This window comes from Clarias gariepinus, chromosome 10, assembly GCF_024256425.1.
Source record: "Clarias gariepinus isolate MV-2021 ecotype Netherlands chromosome 10, CGAR_prim_01v2, whole genome shotgun sequence".
Classification (NCBI taxonomy): domain Eukaryota; kingdom Metazoa; phylum Chordata; class Actinopteri; order Siluriformes; family Clariidae; genus Clarias; species Clarias gariepinus.
In genome coordinates, this window is record NC_071109.1 from 15,482,359 (window position 1) to 15,499,602 (window position 17,244).

The following is a 17,244-nucleotide window of genomic DNA, read 5'->3' on the forward strand; positions in this document are numbered from 1 at the left end:
TTAGCAGTTGTCATTGTCGCAAAGCAGCTTTACACAATCAAAAGAATTATTTAAGTTTGTATGAAATGTGAATGTGTACGAATCAAAATGGTCAGTTTGTCCCTGATGCACAAGCCGAGGACGACAGTGGCAAGGAAAAACTCCCTGAGATGGTAATAGGAAGAAACCTTGAGAGGAACCAGACTCAACAGGGAACCCATCCTCATTTGGGTGAAACAAAAAGCAGGAAATGATGGGTCAGACAGGTCCGGAGGGCAGAGGGAGTCTGGATCACTGGCAGCTCAGAAACGACATGTGTAGCTCAACTATTTATAAAAATGCTTGGCTAAATAAATAGTTTTTTTAGCCTAGACTTAAACACTGTGACTGTGTTTAAGTCCCGAAAACTTTTTAGAAGACTATTCCATAATTTTGGGGCTTTGTAAGAAAAAGCTCTGCCCCCCAGCTGTATTTTTCATTATACGCGGTACTGACAAGCAGCCTGCATCCTTTGATCGAAGTAGGCATGGCGGATTGTAAGACACTAGCAGTTCGCTCAGGTATAGCTGCGCGAGACCATTTAATGCTTTATATTTGACATATAAAGCATTAAATGGTCTCACGCAGCTATACGTGAGCGAACTGTAGTATTTTAAAATCAATGCGAAATTTTACAGGGAGCCAATGCAGTGAAGATAAGATAGGGATGATGTGCTCATATCTTCTGGTTCTGGTGAGGACTCTCGCTGCTGCATTCTGGACTAGCTGAAGCTTGTTTATGCACCTAGCTGAACAAACAGACAGTAAGGCATTATAATAGTCCAACCTAGAGGTGATAAAAGCATGAACTAGTTTTTCTGCATCGTTTAGCGACAATATATTTCTTATCTTGGCAATATTTCTGAGGTGAAAAAATGCTATCCTGGTAATATTATCTACATGAGTTTCAAATGAAAGGCTGGAATCTATAATTACACCAAGGTCTTTTACTGTTGCACTTGATGGAACAGAAAGGCCATCTAAAATTACTGTGTGATCTAAAATTTTACTCCTAGCTGTATGCGGTCCTATGACTAGAACTTCTTTTGTCTTATCCGGATTAAGCAGAAGGAAGTTAATTAGCATCCAATTTCTTATGTCCTGCACACATTGCTCAACTTTAGTAAGCTGTTTTTTCTCATCAGGTTTTGCTGAGACATTTAACTGTGTGTCGTCAGCATAACAATGAAAACAAATACCATGCTTACGGATTATGTTGCCCAAAGGAAGCATTTAAAGGGAAAAAAGCAGTGGACCTAAAACTGAACCCTGCGGAACGCCAAACTCCACTAGAGAACATGCAGTATAATCACAATTTAAGTCTACATACTGATAACGATGGGTCAGATAGGATTTGAGCCAGGAGAGGGCTGTACCCTTAATTCCTACTACATTTTCTAATTTGTGAAGAAGAATAGCGTGATCAATGGTGTCAAAAGCTGCACTGAGGTCGAGTAATACAAGCATAGTTAAACAACCCTAATCAGAGGCCAATAGGAGGTCATTTGCTACTTTAACGAGTACTGTCTCTGTGCTGTGATAAGGCCTAAATTCTGACTGATACAGTTCATGTATGCCATTTCTATGTAGATATGAGCATAGCTGCTCCGCTACTATCTTTTCCAGCATCTTAGAGATAAAGGGGAACCCTGCGGAACGCCAAACTCCACTAGAAAACATGCAGTATAATCACCATTTAAGTCTACATACTGATAACGATGGGTCAGATAGGATCTGAGCCAGGAGAGGGCTGTACCCTTAATTCCTACTACATTTTCTAATTTGTGAAGAAGAATAGCGTGATCAATGGTGTCAAAAGCTGCACTGAGGTCGAGTAATACAAGCATAGTTAAACAACCCTGATCAGAGGCTAATAGGAGGTCATTTACTACTTTAACGAGTGCTGTCTCTGTGCTGTGATAAGGCCTAAATTCTGACTGATACAGTTCATGTATGCCATTTCTATGTAGATATGAGCATAGCTGCTCCGCTACTATCTTTTCCAGCATCTTAGAGATAAAGGGGAACCCTGCGGAACGCCAAACTCCACTAGAAAACATGCAGTATAATCACCATTTAAGTCTACATACTGATAACGATGGGTCAGATAGGATCTGAGCCAGGAGAGGGCTGTACCCTTAATTCCTACTACATTTTCTAATTTGTGAAGAAGAATAGCGTGATCAATGGTGTCAAAAGCTGCACTGAGGTCGAGTAATACAAGCATAGTTAAACAACCCTGATCAGAGGCTAATAGGAGGTCATTTACTACTTTAACGAGTGCTGTCTCTGTGCTGTGATAAGGCCTAAATTCTGACTGATACAGTTCATGTATGCCATTTCTATGTAGATATGAGCATAGCTGCTCCGCTACTGTCTTTTACTGTCGGTTTCTTAATTATTGATTTGATAACTGCTAATTTAAAAGATTTTGAAACATAACCAATGCTGAGCGAGGAATTAATAATTCTTAATATATTTCTTATCATGGCAATATTTCTAAGGTGAAAGAATGCTGTCCTGGTAACATACCCACTGCTGAGTGAAGTATTAATTCTTTTCAACAGGGGTTCGTTATTGCTGGTACTGTCTGCTTGAGAAAATGTGTCGGTATAGGATCTAATACACAAGTTAATGATTTTGCAGAAGCGATGAATGAAATTAGTTTATTCTTTTCAAGGGGAGTAAAGTATTCTGGGTTCTGATATGCTATGGTTATTTTCTCATTGCCTAATATTTATGATTTTGTTATTGAAAAAGACTTTTGCAGTGGTCCTATTTTTGGCAAATTTTACTACGGTATTAAATAAAAATCTAGGATAATTTGTTATTTTCTATAAGAGTGGAGAGGTACATCGATCTAGCAACTTTAAGAGCTTTCATAGTTCAGGATGCTCTCCTTCCATGCTATTTGAAATACTAACAATTTAGTTTGATGCCATTTATGTTCTAATTTTCGAGTGGTTTGTTTTAAACAAGTTTAAGTGCGTGCGTGGTCATTATACCAGGGAATGAGTTTCTTATTTCTTATTATTTTTATTTTTAACTAAAGCTACATTATAGGAGATATAACAATGTTGACGCTAAATATACAGTCGCCTGATCGAGTTCTATGGGGTCAGCCGGTGATCCAATCAACGTTGATAACTCTAGGAGATTACTGACAAAGCTTTGTGTGGTAGTTGAAATGAATGTGCAGTAAATCTGCAAATTTACAGAGAAATTCAGAGTACGGCCCTGAGGGTCTGTAAATGATGATAAGCGGGATTGACTGATATGACTTTAATATTTGAAGCTACACTTATGTCCCTATACAGAAATGTTTCTTTTTTGACTGTTTTTGAATGGCCCAGCCAGAGCCTTGGCTTAAACCCAATTTAGCATCTCTGGAGGGACCTAAAAACAGCTGTCCACCAATGTTTACCATCCAATCTGATAGAACTGGAGAGGATTTGCAAGGTGGAATGGCACCTTCTGCAAGGTGGAATAAGGGAAAAAAATAACTTAAAGGATTTTAGCAAATGGCTGCCATATAACAAAGAGTGAAAAAATTTAAGAGGGTTTTAATACTTTTCATACCCACTTAAAAAAAAAAAATACTTATTTTTGATATGAACAGAAAAAAATCTGTATGATTTAAACGCTGATACAAATGAAGACTTTCAAAAACAGGAAGCTACCAAAAAGGGACTCAGCAATGTCCAGTATGTTCAGAATGCTTTTTTTACTATGTTGCTTTGTTTTGGTGATAGAGATAAATATATAAGTATGGTTGACACATTATTTCAGCAAAATTTTGTATCAAGGAAAATATTTAATAAACAGAACCACCTATACTTCAACTTTTTGTATGTGACAAATAAAATTTGAATTGAACTTTAATTAGATTCTTTGGTGTTTGGCTTAATCTTTAACATTAGTGAATTCGAGTTAAATCTCAGTTATATCCAGTGAATGTTTATACATTCATCTAACAGCAACTATTTTTAGAATTTTTTTTCTGTTTTTATTGAATAATTAACTTTTATTTACTTAACAGCAATCACTTGCATTTTTGTTTTCATTGAGTAATATACTTTGTGGCGGCGTGGGGGCTTAGTGGTTAGCACGGTCACCTTTCACCTGCAGGTCCTGGGTTCAATTCCCAGGCTGGTCTGTGTGCACGGAGCATGTTCTTCTCATATTTGGTGAGTTTCCTCTGGGTCCTCCAGTTTTCTTCCACAGTCCAGAGACAAGCAGATTAGACTAATTAGTGTTCCCATATTGACTGGAGTGTGTTAACATGTGTGTGAATGTTGACCAGAGGATGTGTGCAATATAATTTGTACCAGGTCGCTAAGCCACAGACGGTGGAAGGTTCAGAGCAGGGTTTTTATTTTTATATTGTCATGGAATTAGTGAAATTAAACCAAATTTCTCTTTGAATCATATCCGGGATAAGTGGTGAATTTATTATTAGTGATTTCCTATTTAAAACATTTCCGTATTTAGAAGGTAAGTCTTCTTTCTCTTTCGGCTGTACCCTTCATCTGTCATCCTGTCCTTCACCAGAGCAAATATGAAGGGGCTCAGAGCCAATCCTTGAGGCAGACTCACCCCCACCTTGTACACACCTACAGCACATCTCGCCACTGTCTTAAAGCTCTCATGCATGATCTGCACTTTAACATACTTTTCTGACACTCCAGACTTTCTCATACAGTACCAGAGCTCCTCTCTTGGCACTGTTATGCGCTTTCTCTAAATCTACAAAGACACACTGCAACTCCCTATTACCTTGTCTGTACATCATCATCCTTAAAGTAAATACTGCATTTGTTGTACTTTTTCTAGGCATGAAACCATATTGCTGATCACAAATGCTCACCTCTGCTCACCTTAACCTAGCTTCCACTGCTCTTTCCCAAATATTTATTGTATGGCTCATCCGCTTTATTCCTTCCATCTCCCTTGTTCTTACACTTCTGTGCTTTTTCTCTGGGATCCTCTTACTCTCCAAGATCTTGTTAAACGGCCTAGTCAAAACTCTACTGCCGGCTCTCCTAAGCACTTCTATACATCCACAGGTTCTTTGTTTTGCCATTGCCACCTCTACCTTTACCTTACGCTGCATCTGCCTGTACCCCTGTTCACTTCCTTCGGTTTTCTCAGTGTTCCACTTCTTAGCTAACCTCTTTTTCTGTATACACCCCTGGATTTTCTCGTTTTACCATCAAGTCTCACTGTCCACCTTTCCCTTTCCCGATGATACACCAAGTACCCTCCTACCCGTCTCCCTGCTCCCCTTAGCTGTCGTTGTCCAGTCAACTGGAAGCACCGCCTGACCACCCATAGCCTGTCAAATTCTCCCTAAAAACTACACAAATTCTTCCTTTTTTTTTTAACTTCCACCACTTTGTCCTCTGCTCTGCCTTTGTCTTCTTCACCTTCCTCACCACCAGGTTTACTTTATATACCACCATCCTGTGTTGTCTGTCTCTGCTTTTACATGTCACCCTATATTCCTGACTTTTCTGAAAAAAAGTATTCACTACTTCGATTTTACAAAAATAGACTGATTACTCAATCATCGTTTATACAGCTTTATCCGGTGTATAGGGTTGCGGTGGCAAAGACCCCGAGGTGGGAGTTGAACCCGGACCGTGGAGTTGCAAGTTGACAGTGCTAACCACTATACCACCTGCCACCTGGACTCATAAAACAACAAATAACAACATAAATAACATAAACATAAAACATAAAAACAACATAAATCATTTGATAAAAAAAACACAGTATAACAGTACAGTAAAGTGTTATAATGTATTATTATAATACATAAATAAAAAAAAAAAGTAACAGCACCAATCAAAATATTTTTTACTTACACTTTAAAGTAGGTCACATAATATCTGTAGAACTACAAGATAATTATCTTACACTTTAAAATCAATCAAACAATTTTTGCAAAATGTTATACCACGATTTACATTCTCAGACCAGACACAACAATCAGACCCCAAACACCATTTAAAGGGCTTTTAAAATTCTAATTTACATTAACAATTTTCAGTAAAGAATAATAGTGACTGGTTAGAGTTGTTGTGACCAAATAGGAGCCTAAGTACAGTCACACTGTCTTATTTTATGCACCAAGTAGAGCCAATTTGATTGATTGATTAATAATTTTTTTGTTGGTTACTTCAATTAATTGAATTCATGGGTCAGTTTTCCTCTTTTTGAGTGATACACATTTAAAAGTATTTAGGAACATTTGCAAAGCCTTGAGGGTCTAAAATGTATGAATTCCTTAGAAATATACCTCAGCTTTATTGTCTAAGCGTATCTTCATTTTGTGTTAATAGGTTGTGGTGTAATTTTGCCACATACTAGACTGGAATGTGTTGGTAGGTGTAAGAAAAACATTATTGCTTTGGCATTTGAGCAATCAACAACACAAGATAAAAAGCATTTTAGTGATTATTAGTGTCAGGTTTTGAATTTTGTGGCACATATCATTATTGTGTAAACGTAATTAGAAAAAAAAACCACCAAGCTTTATTTAGTGCTATGTTTTGCGTTCACTGTTGACATTCTATCTTAATGAATGTTTTGAGAATGGCCAATAACAATGATAAAAATGTCTAAGATTTGTAAAAATCGGATTCTATGAATTGTACAGTATCTTGCCCACACACATACAGTGTAACTTCAAAAATATCGATTAGTTCCTGTAATTCATTCCCCAAAAGTGAATATCTCATATTTTTCATATTATTCATGTAAAGTAAAATATTTTTTGGCCTTATTTTTAATTATGGCTTACAGGTGATGAAAATAATAATAATAATAATAATAATAATAAGCTGAGACTGGTGTATCTGTGCATGGGATCACAATTAATCATACACTCCATAGAGCTGGGCTTTATGGAAGAGTGGCCAGAAAATAGCCATTACTTAGTGTTAAAAATACGAAGGCACGGTTTGAGTTTGCCAAAAGGAATATGGGCGATTGCCCAAATGTATGTAAGCAGGTGCTCTGGTCAGATGAGACTAAAACTTAGCATTTTTTTGGTGGCCAAAAAGTTATGAATGGTGCAAACCCAACACATCCCATCACCCCAAAAACACCATCCCCACAGTGAAACATGTGGTGGCAGCATCATGCTGTGGGATGTTTTTTAGCAACAGGGACTGGGAAACTGATCCAAAGTCAAGGAAAAGATGGTGCTACATAGAGAGATATTCTTGAGCAAAGTCTGTTACAGTCTGCCTGCGATTTGAGACTGAGATGGACAGTATGCAATGCCCCAAAGCATACTGCTTAAGCAACACTCAAGTGGTTAAAGAGGAAACATTTACATGTGTTGGAATGACCTAGTCAAAAACCCAGACCTCAATCCATTTGAGAATCTGTGGTCAGACTTGAAGATTGCTGTTTACAAGTGGAAACTATGAAGGAGCTAAAGCAGTTTTGCCTTGATATTTGGGCAAAACAACCCCAGTGGCAAGATGTAGCAAGCTCATAGAGATTAGTCCAAAGCAACTTGGAGCTGTAATTGCCGCAAAAGGTGGCTCTACAAAGTACTGACTTTTGAATAGTTATGATAAGTTTTCTGTTATTTTGTCGCATTTTTTAATTTGTAAATGAAATGATCAAACCTTTTAACAATCCATTTTATTTCCAGGTTGTGAGGCAACAAAACATGAAAAATGCCAAAAGGGGGTGAGATTTGTTTATGAGCCATAGATCATGTGTACGTAGTGCATCTTAAGCATTTACACCTGGGACCGTAGCAAATGCCGTTAACCATATATTTTGCATATATATTTAACACCTTCCAAACATGTACACAGCAGATATTTGTAAACACAAGCTAAACAAAATACGCACTGAGAATGAGTAACCTAACTAACTAACCCTAACCCTAAATTTTTTTTGTTAATTGCTTAATGCTAAATTTGTAAATTCGTAATTTGTCAGACAAATTTATATATTAATCTGTATTGCCAATGTAATAAACCAGTTCAGCGTATTAAATTACATTGGATTCTTTGTGATTTTTTTGTTAAGTTCATTAAAACAGGTACCTACAAAATTGATCTTGACAGATTGGGTTGGGAAAGAATTGGTAAATGCAAGTAAAGGTGCACTTTTTTTTTGGTACACTACTGTAGCAACGTTTTGGCAAAAAAACAAAACAACACATTATAGATTTATATTTTTAAATATATTTTTTATTATGCTGCATTCCCCTCCCACAATCTATTTGGCCTTTGCAATCAAGAAAAAAGAACTGTTGATGGATATTTGGTGCAACTACATTGCACTTTCCTAAAAAGAAATACATTTTAAAAAATGTTAGCCTATACTGTTTAGAGTAAAATGGATGTGCAATTAATAGGTATGGATGCTCAATATATACAGAGAGGCCCAAAAAAATTATCCACATATATACCTGTCTTCTGTAGGTCACATGACAGCATCAATGATGGTGATACAACTGACATTAGATAATACTACACACTGCTGCCATAATTCAATTTGAGTTTTAAAAAAGGCCATAGATAAGTATTGTGAAAGTGTGTATACATTTTTGACCCCCTCTGTGTCTGTTGATGGGCAATAGGCTGGACAAATATCTGTTGATAGTCCACAGACCATGTAGTGCATCTTAAACATTTACACCCGAGACATTAGCAAACACTATCCACTGGACATGCTTTACACACATATTTAACACATTCTAAACATTTACACCTAAGCAGGTATTTGTAAATACATGCTAAATAAAAGGGATTATATACATTTACACCAAAATATTCATAAACATCTCTAAGCTACATAAGACAGTATTTTAGCCAACTGGAGCTAGCTTATTTGTGCTAAATAACATTACCGATAGCAGTGTTATAAGCTAACCAAAACGGAGCCAGATACATACACTCAACAAAAATATAAACGCAACACCTTTGTTTCTGCTCCGATTTTTCATGAGATGGATCATGAGATCTAAAATTCATTCCAGATACACAATATTACCATTTCTCTCAAACATTGTTCACAAATCAGTCTAAATGTGTGATAGTGAGCACTTCTGCTTTGCTGAGATAATCCATCCCACCTCACAGGTGTGCCACATCAAGATGCTGATCTGACATCATGAGTAGTGCACAGGTGTACCTTATACTGCCCGCAATAAAAGGCCACCCTGGAATGTGCAGTTTTTTGCTTTATTGGGGGCCACCATTTGCCTCATGCAGTGCAACACATCTTTGTTGCATAGAGTTTATCAGATTGTCAATTGTGGCCTGTGGAATGTTGGTCCACTCCTCTTCAATGGCTGTGCGAAGTTGTTGGATATTAGTGGGAACTGGTACACGCTGTCGTATACGCCGGTCAAGCACATCCCAAACATGCTCAACAGGTGACGTGCATTGTGACTTGCAGAAACAAAGGTGTTGCGTTTATATTTTTGTTGAGTGTATTAGCAACCATAATCTAAAGCTATCCAAAACAAGGTGAAATACATTAGAACATTTATAACATCTGTAAACTCCATAAGACATTAGCTTAGCCACCTGGAAATAACATGTTTGTGCTAAGCTACATGAGGCTGTATTGTTAGCATTGTAACCAGCACCAGTGTAGGTAAAATGAGGTATCTGTGTTTTCAAGCCTGTCTGTGTGTGTGTGGATTGCAAGAAAGGAGGTTTGCGAGCGTTCTGCACGATGAGGAAAGATTTTTTTTTTTTTTTATAAATTTTGATGTGAAAAAACGAGTAAAAAACGTTTTGGTTTACGAATACCGAGTATCATGTATCATGCATGTGCTTCCTGTTTTGACGCCGAGCGTCACGTGATCTCAACTGAGCCAACCGCTTTTCTCTCTCTTGCGCTGCGGAATTGTGGGTAATCGTCTCTCCTGCTGGGTCTTAGTGCTTGTCTCTTACTGGTATAATCAACGTCCGTGCATGCGTGTACTGTTTACTATAACATTGTGACCACGTATGTGTGTTTAAAGCGCATGTGTTCAGCGCGTATGTACTGTTTCTTATAACACGCATGTGTGTGTGCGCACGTGTAAAGCAAAAGAAAGTCTCATTAGAGCTTAAAAATCCATTTTCTCCCTCTCTGTCATGTTGTGTGCGCGTGCATGTATTTTGACCTTTTGACCTCTCTCTCGCCTTAAGCAAACTGAGAAGTCAATGCATCAAGAATTGTCAATTCCTCTGTAAGCGATGTACCAACATGGGCTGGTGATGACTTTGGCAAACCTGTTTTAAGAACTACAATAATACAATATAATACTACAGCGATAACTATGTGTCTAAAGGAAGCACTACGTTAACAGTTCCCAGAAGGGCCTTGATTTTACCAAAACGAGAGAAATCACAATGCAAACGTGACTCAGACAGTGGGGCAAAAAAGTATTTAGTCAACCACCAATTGTGCAAATTCTCCCACTTACAAAGATGAGAGAGGCCTGTAATTTTCATCATAGGTATACCTAAATTATGAGAGACAAAATAGGAAATCCAGGAAATCACATTGTAGGATTTTTAAAGAATTTATTTGCAAATTATGGAAAATAAGTATTTGGTCACCTACAAACAAGCAAGATTTCTGGCTCTCGCTTCTATCATCAGCATAAAAGAGACCTGTGTATTTAAGAAAAAACAAGACTTTTGTGCTCTTATAGATATTTATTTGCAGACCACACAAAGAAAGTGATTTAAAGTGAAGATTAACATGTACAGTATTCACACTATGAACAAATAAAATACACTTACATTCACATACACACAGTCAAAGACAATGATACTTATAAGTGAGTTCAGCCTATGGAAAAAAAATACTTACAGTAAATATTGAGAGATGTGGTTAATTGCTCTTGTTTAAACGTTATCACCATCCACTATCCATATTTACTGCCACTTTACTTTTATTGATTTCCCCTTTGTTCATTTCCTTTATTGACTATATGCCATAATATATCTGTCTACTTGCCTGCCATTACTTTGTGATAAGAATTTGGGGAAGGGTCCCATATGGATATCCAAGGTGTCAATATATTTGTCATCAATTGTTAAGGATAACGACTGAAATAAATATCTGGTGTGTTTATTATTTTTATTTTTAAATGACGTACTGGAAAACAAAATAGCCATCATAAATGTGTAACTATTGAATTTCCTGTTTGAAGCTAATATGAACATCTCCCAAATCTACAATGTTGTTTATTTATTTAGACTGTATGCACTACATGATTTGGCGATTTTACAATTGCACCTACATTGTGTTACTATCCTTGCAAATGGATGTTGAATGAATTTCTTTAGGGATCAATAAAGTATCTATCCATACATCCACTTATCCCTACTACAGTAACAATTTCCACAAAGAAGGAAATAGATTAGTTGGTTTTTGTTTATACTGTATGTTCAATAATCGAAATACAGTGGAACCTCGGATTATGAGCATAATTCGTTCCAGAAGCGGGCTTTTATTCCATAACACTTGTAAACCAAATAAAATTTTCCCATAAGAAATAATGGAAACTCAAATTATTCATTCTACAGCCCCAAAAAATAAATTCATAAAAATAATGAATACAAAATATTAAGTAAAAATAAAACAAATTACTCTGCACTTTACATTTTCAAAAAGTAAAACATAAATCCCGGCAAATAAGCGTTTCCCTTTGTGCAGGCAGGCGCTGTGTGTGTGTGGTTGTGTGTGTGGGTGTGTGAGAGAGAGGCTAGAGTAAGTGGAGACTCTTGCTTTCGCCCCTCCTGTTTCCCCGTCCTCTCTTACACATTAAAACTTTTTCCTCTCGTTTAAACACACTCACACACACATTAATGGAAAGACTATTGTTCTCCTCTAAATTATTAAAGCTTCTCCGCTTTTTTTATGTTGCTCGCGACAGCGTAACAGCCCGTTAATTTATGCTCGTGTAATGATGAGATGGACTAACTAATCGATGCCTGTTTATTTATTTTCTGCATTGTCAGGTTATAGTACAAACTTTCGGGTGGATCCTGCACTTAAATCAAACAAAAAAAAATACTGTTACTTAGTTACTCGTAATCCGAGGTTCCACTGTAATATTACTAATTTCTTAAATAGCAGATTACTAATTGCAAAATATGAAGTATTTTAACAAGACCAAATTATAAGTGTTGGTATTATGTACATTGTTTGTTTGTGGCACACACTTTTTACTATATATAATATCTGCATTTTAACACAAATTTGGCGTAATAAGCTAAAGAAATATCTGCAGGCTGCACAAACTCAGTAATCAAAATTTTAAATTGAGTGTTACATAGTATGCTATGGGATTGTCAGCTTTTGTTAACTTTGTGTATACATGGTTTCATTGTTGCTAATTTTACATTCAACATTCTATGCTACTCTCTGTTGTTGATTACCTTTTAAAAATCCATACCGATATTTTTTTTACAAGCAACCTTAATAATCATTTATAATCATTGTTGTATGCTTGTTATACATTTTATAATATCTTCCTAGCTAGCTAGTTATGTTTTTACCCCCAGTTTCTTTTTTTATTTATTTTTTTTACTTATTAAATAAATGTACTTACTTACACTTTCTGTATCTGTTTGTCGGTATGCATAATCATGTGAAGGAGGATATGAACCTGAATGAAGACCGTAAAGCTCCTCTGCGTGAAAAGGACCTAAGCACTAAACGAGAGATGGTTGTCCAATACATTTCTGCAACAGCTAAATCTGTAAGTGTGTTATGTGTTTTTCTTTTTTTTTTTTAAACAGCTAGAATGGCTGGGTAACACAGATGTAGCATGAAAATACAGAAAACATTGCCTTTCCCTGACGTCAACACTTGCTAAAGCTATACATATCTTTATCTAATACGAATTAATAATTTGTTTTCCTTCCTGGCTCCATTATTTATTGACTTTAAACACTTTTTTGTACCTACTTGCTCTGATTGGTTTGTGTTTGCCAAGATGAATTTAAAATACACATAAAAATGAATTGTTGCTTTATTTAGAATATAAAATTGCTATGGTATACTACTACTCTGCAAAAGTATTTATATGTAAAAGTCATATCACATGACAGAGAGTGCTGTTGTACAAAAGCTGTTGTACAAATTTTGTGGGTTTTGGCAGGCAGCTGCTCTCCTCTTTTCAGTACTGGCCTACTTTCCCCCATGCTGTCAACACACAGTGTAATTAAAGACTGTTAGAGTTGCGCTTTATACCATCATTTATGGGAAGCTTCTCATCCAATCAGAATATTCATTGTAACTACAGTCTCTGTTGTATAATTGTAAATATACAATAATTATTGCTGAGCAGTGACCTACAGGGGTTGGACAATGAAACTAAAACGCCTGGTTTTAGACCGCAATAATTTATTAGTATGGTGTAGCACCTGCTTTTGTGGCCAATACAGCATTAATTAGTCCTACACAGTGGCCAGAGGGTTTTTTAGCAATTCTTTTTGCAGAATAGTGGCAAGGTCACTACGTGATGCTGGTGAAGGAAAAGGTTTCCTGACTCGCTCCTCCAAAACACCCCAAAGTGGCTCAATAATATTTAGATCTGGTAACTGTGCAGGCCATGGGAGATGTTTAACTTTCATTTTATGTTCATCAAACCACTTTCACCAGTCTTGCTGTGTGTATTGGTCCATTATTATCCTGATACACGGCACCGCCGTTAGGATACAATGTTTGAACCACTCTGTGCACGTGGTCCTCCAGAATGGTTTGGTAGTCCTTGGCAGTGATGTGCCCATCCAGCACAAGTATTGGGCCTAGGGAATGCCATGATCTTTTAGCCCAAACCATCACTGCTCCACCGCCGTGCTTCACTCTGGGCATGCAACAGTCTGGGTGGTACCCTTCTTTGGGGCTTCTCTATACCGTAACTCTCCCAGATGTGGAAAAGACAGTGAAGATGGACTCCCAAGATATTCGCTGCTGGCACCACTGAAACCCACGTTTGGCATTGGCACGAGTGACCAAAGGTTTGGCCATAGCAGCCCGGCCATGTACATTGACCCTGTGGAGTTCCTGATGAAAGGTTTTGGTGGAAACAGGAGAGTTGAGGTGCACATTTAATTATGCAGTGAGTGGTTTTAGCACCCGGACATTCCTTTCAGACAGTAACTCCTGAATATGGTTCATCCTTCTTGGTGGTATGATGACATTACCCTTGATACCGTGGCTCTTGGTACATTACAAGTACTTGCTGTCTTAGTCACAGATGCGCCAGCGACACGCACACCAACAGTTTGTCCTCTTTTGAACTCTGATACGTCACCCATAATGTGTGCATTGCAAAATTTTAAGCAAAACTATGCTATTACTCTCCTAATTAAACCTTAACACTCTGCTCTTACTGGTGGAATGTGCAATCAATTAAGATTGGCCGCTAGGCTGGTCAAATTTAGCCTAAAAATTTCCAACACTAAATTGGCCAGTGTTTTACTTTCATTGTCCAACCTCTGTATGAATACTGATTTGCATATTGTGAGCATTCTAAAGAAATTCTGTGGCCATAATTAATATTTTCTTTTGGTAAAATAAGTCCAGTGGTTTGTTTTAATTTATTGAGAAGCATATTATGATTTCAGTGTGTTGCGTATAATTACTGTATGATGTTTTTGTCCATATTTTGTCCCACTCAGCAATAGATTATGCATAGCGTAGCGCCATACAGGCTCCAAAATAAAAAAAAAAAATATATATAATGGCAATGAACCGATCGATCAGCCAGTCACCAGAAATAGCTAGGGTTCTGTTTGTTTGACTGTGCCGCATGATCGGCCAGTCAGCTGCAGATATAAATAAATTCTGTACAGAGTGCAGAAGTTTCTGAGTAATGAAACATGAACATAATTTTTATAACAAAAATTGCACACTTTTAAAGGACCCAATTTTTCTTCAAACTTTTTGAGCAAATTAGTCTCAAACCCACTTATTACACATGCTTACACAAGTCTTAAAACACTGCAAGAGCAAATAAGTTGAAAATCACTGTTAAGTTGGGTTTTGAGGCTTTGTCGAAGCGTTAAAACATTTCCTGTTTCTTTAAAATCTTACAGGTAGCGCGCTCTGATCTATTTACACATTTTTATCCCGTGTGGTAGAAGTAAATTATTTGCTATGTTTGTTTAGAAATATTTATGGCAGATAAGATATTTCAGTTAAATTTTAAACTCTTGTATTTAAGGTTAGTTTGTGTTGTTTAAATGCTTCCCTTGGTTTTTAAATGAAAAACTTGTTATAAGAAATGGGCTATATTTTAATTAATCATTTAACATTTTTAAAAGGTTTAAAATTTATAAAAATTTAATATTGAGTTGGGATGTTTATGAAATCATGATATTTATGGAATCACAGTTTTAATAAAATCTGCACCTGGGTTTTGTGATATGATATATATGTGATTGGTGATTCCCATCCTTACTAGCTATTGCCAATTTGTTCATTTTACTAAGATCTCATCCTTGTATCTACAAAAGATTAAAAAAAAATTGTATAGCTATTTTAGTCATGGTATAAACAATCTGTAGGCTATTAACAACCTGCATCTTAACATGTAAAATAATTATATTCTATAAAAAAAATCTATTATTTAATAATGTAATACATTGTATTAAATAATAAACCTTGTAACTAGTAAACCTTGACTAGATTCAAAGTTCTGATAGAATTCCAACTATTACATATCTGCTAATAAAGATTAATTAAGAAAGCGGTTTAAATAGAATGATTTTTTATATTTAATATTTTCCATATATTGTAGAACCTTGGATTGCAAATAACTTGGTCTGCGAGCAAGACGAGTGAAATTTTTAAAATAAAACTTGTTAAACAGGCAAGGTTTTAATATATAAATACTGTAGTATGAATACTGTGCATCCGGAAAGTATTCACAGCAGTTTACTTTTTACACATTTTGCTGTGTTATGGCCTTATTTCAAAATAAATTATTATTTTTCTTTTAAAATTCTACAAACAATAACTCTTAGTGACAACGTGAACTTTGTTTGAAATCTTTGCAAATTTATTTAAAAAAAGTATTCACAGCCTTAGCCATGACCCTCATAATTGAGCTCAGGTGTGTCCTCTTTCCACTGATGATCCTTCAGGTGTTTCTACAACTTGATCGAAGTCCACCTGTGGTAAATTCATGATTTGAAAAGCCACACACCTGTCTGTATAAGGTCACACAGTTAACAGTGCATGTCAGAGCACAAACCAAGCCATAAAATCGAAGAAATTGTCTGTAGACCTCTCAGACAAGAATGTATCGAGGCCCAGATCCGGGGAAGGGTACAGAAAAATTTCTGAAGCATCGAAGGTCCAGATGAGCACAGTGCCCTCCATCATCCATAAATGTAAGAAGTTAGGAACCACCAGGACTCTTCCTAGAGCGGGTCCCTGGCCAAAGGGAATTTGATGTGTTGTCATCTGCTGGTGTTGGTCCACTGTAGTCCAAAATGTCAACAGGACTTACGGTGTCAAAACTACCATTAATTAGTTTGCTGACCATGTTATTACCAAGCTTGATTAGTCAGTCATCTGACCTAACTTGAACCCCATAGAGAATCTGGATTATTATCAAAAAGATATTTAAAGCCAAACCCAACAATATAGATGAGCTGAAAGCTGCTATTAAAGCAACCTGGTATTTAATAACACTTCAGCAGTGCCACAGGCTGATTGCCTCAATGTCATGCTGCATTAATGCAGTAATTCATGCTAAAGGAGTTCCAGCTAATTATTAAATGCATAAGTCATCTTACTTTTCAGAAGTTGGAAATTTCTGTATTGAATTGAATTTTAAATACTTTTTAAAGGACTCTGCAACTGATTGTCCAATTTGAAAGTAAATTGCACCAAGTTTGTGGATGAAATGTGATCGGAATAAAAATCATTACTGAAGATCACTTAAACACTTGAGGTTACATAATAAAGAAATCAGCAGATAAATTGATGGCCATGTTTAATCAATTAGTCCATTGAGTGATGTGGGGATGTAACTTTCTAAAGTAAATAAATACATTATAAATTACTATCATTAAAAAAATCTGATAAAAGGAACTAGTTGGAGTACTTTTCCATTGCAGAAAATAAAAACTCCTTTGTGATTCCTCATGCATGTTGTTTTAGTCAAGTAAAGTTTGGCCCATAATCTGTTAACTACTAATAACCCTAACTCTTTTACGTGGTTTTGTG

The 17,244-nt window shown here is 36.4% G+C and overlaps 1 protein-coding gene across 4 annotated transcripts in view; it reads left to right on the forward strand.

Annotated features, from left to right (window-relative positions):
* Positions 1–17,244, forward strand: part of diaph2 (diaphanous-related formin 2) — a 284,936-nt gene that overhangs the window by 16,712 nt on the left and 250,980 nt on the right. For all 4 annotated transcript variants that reach the window (XM_053505653.1, XM_053505652.1, XM_053505650.1 and 1 more), the window contains exon 4: positions 12,656–12,760. In XM_053505653.1, the coding sequence (XP_053361628.1) occupies positions 12,656–12,760 (105 nt within the window). The remainder of the gene's footprint in view (positions 1–12,655; positions 12,761–17,244) is intronic.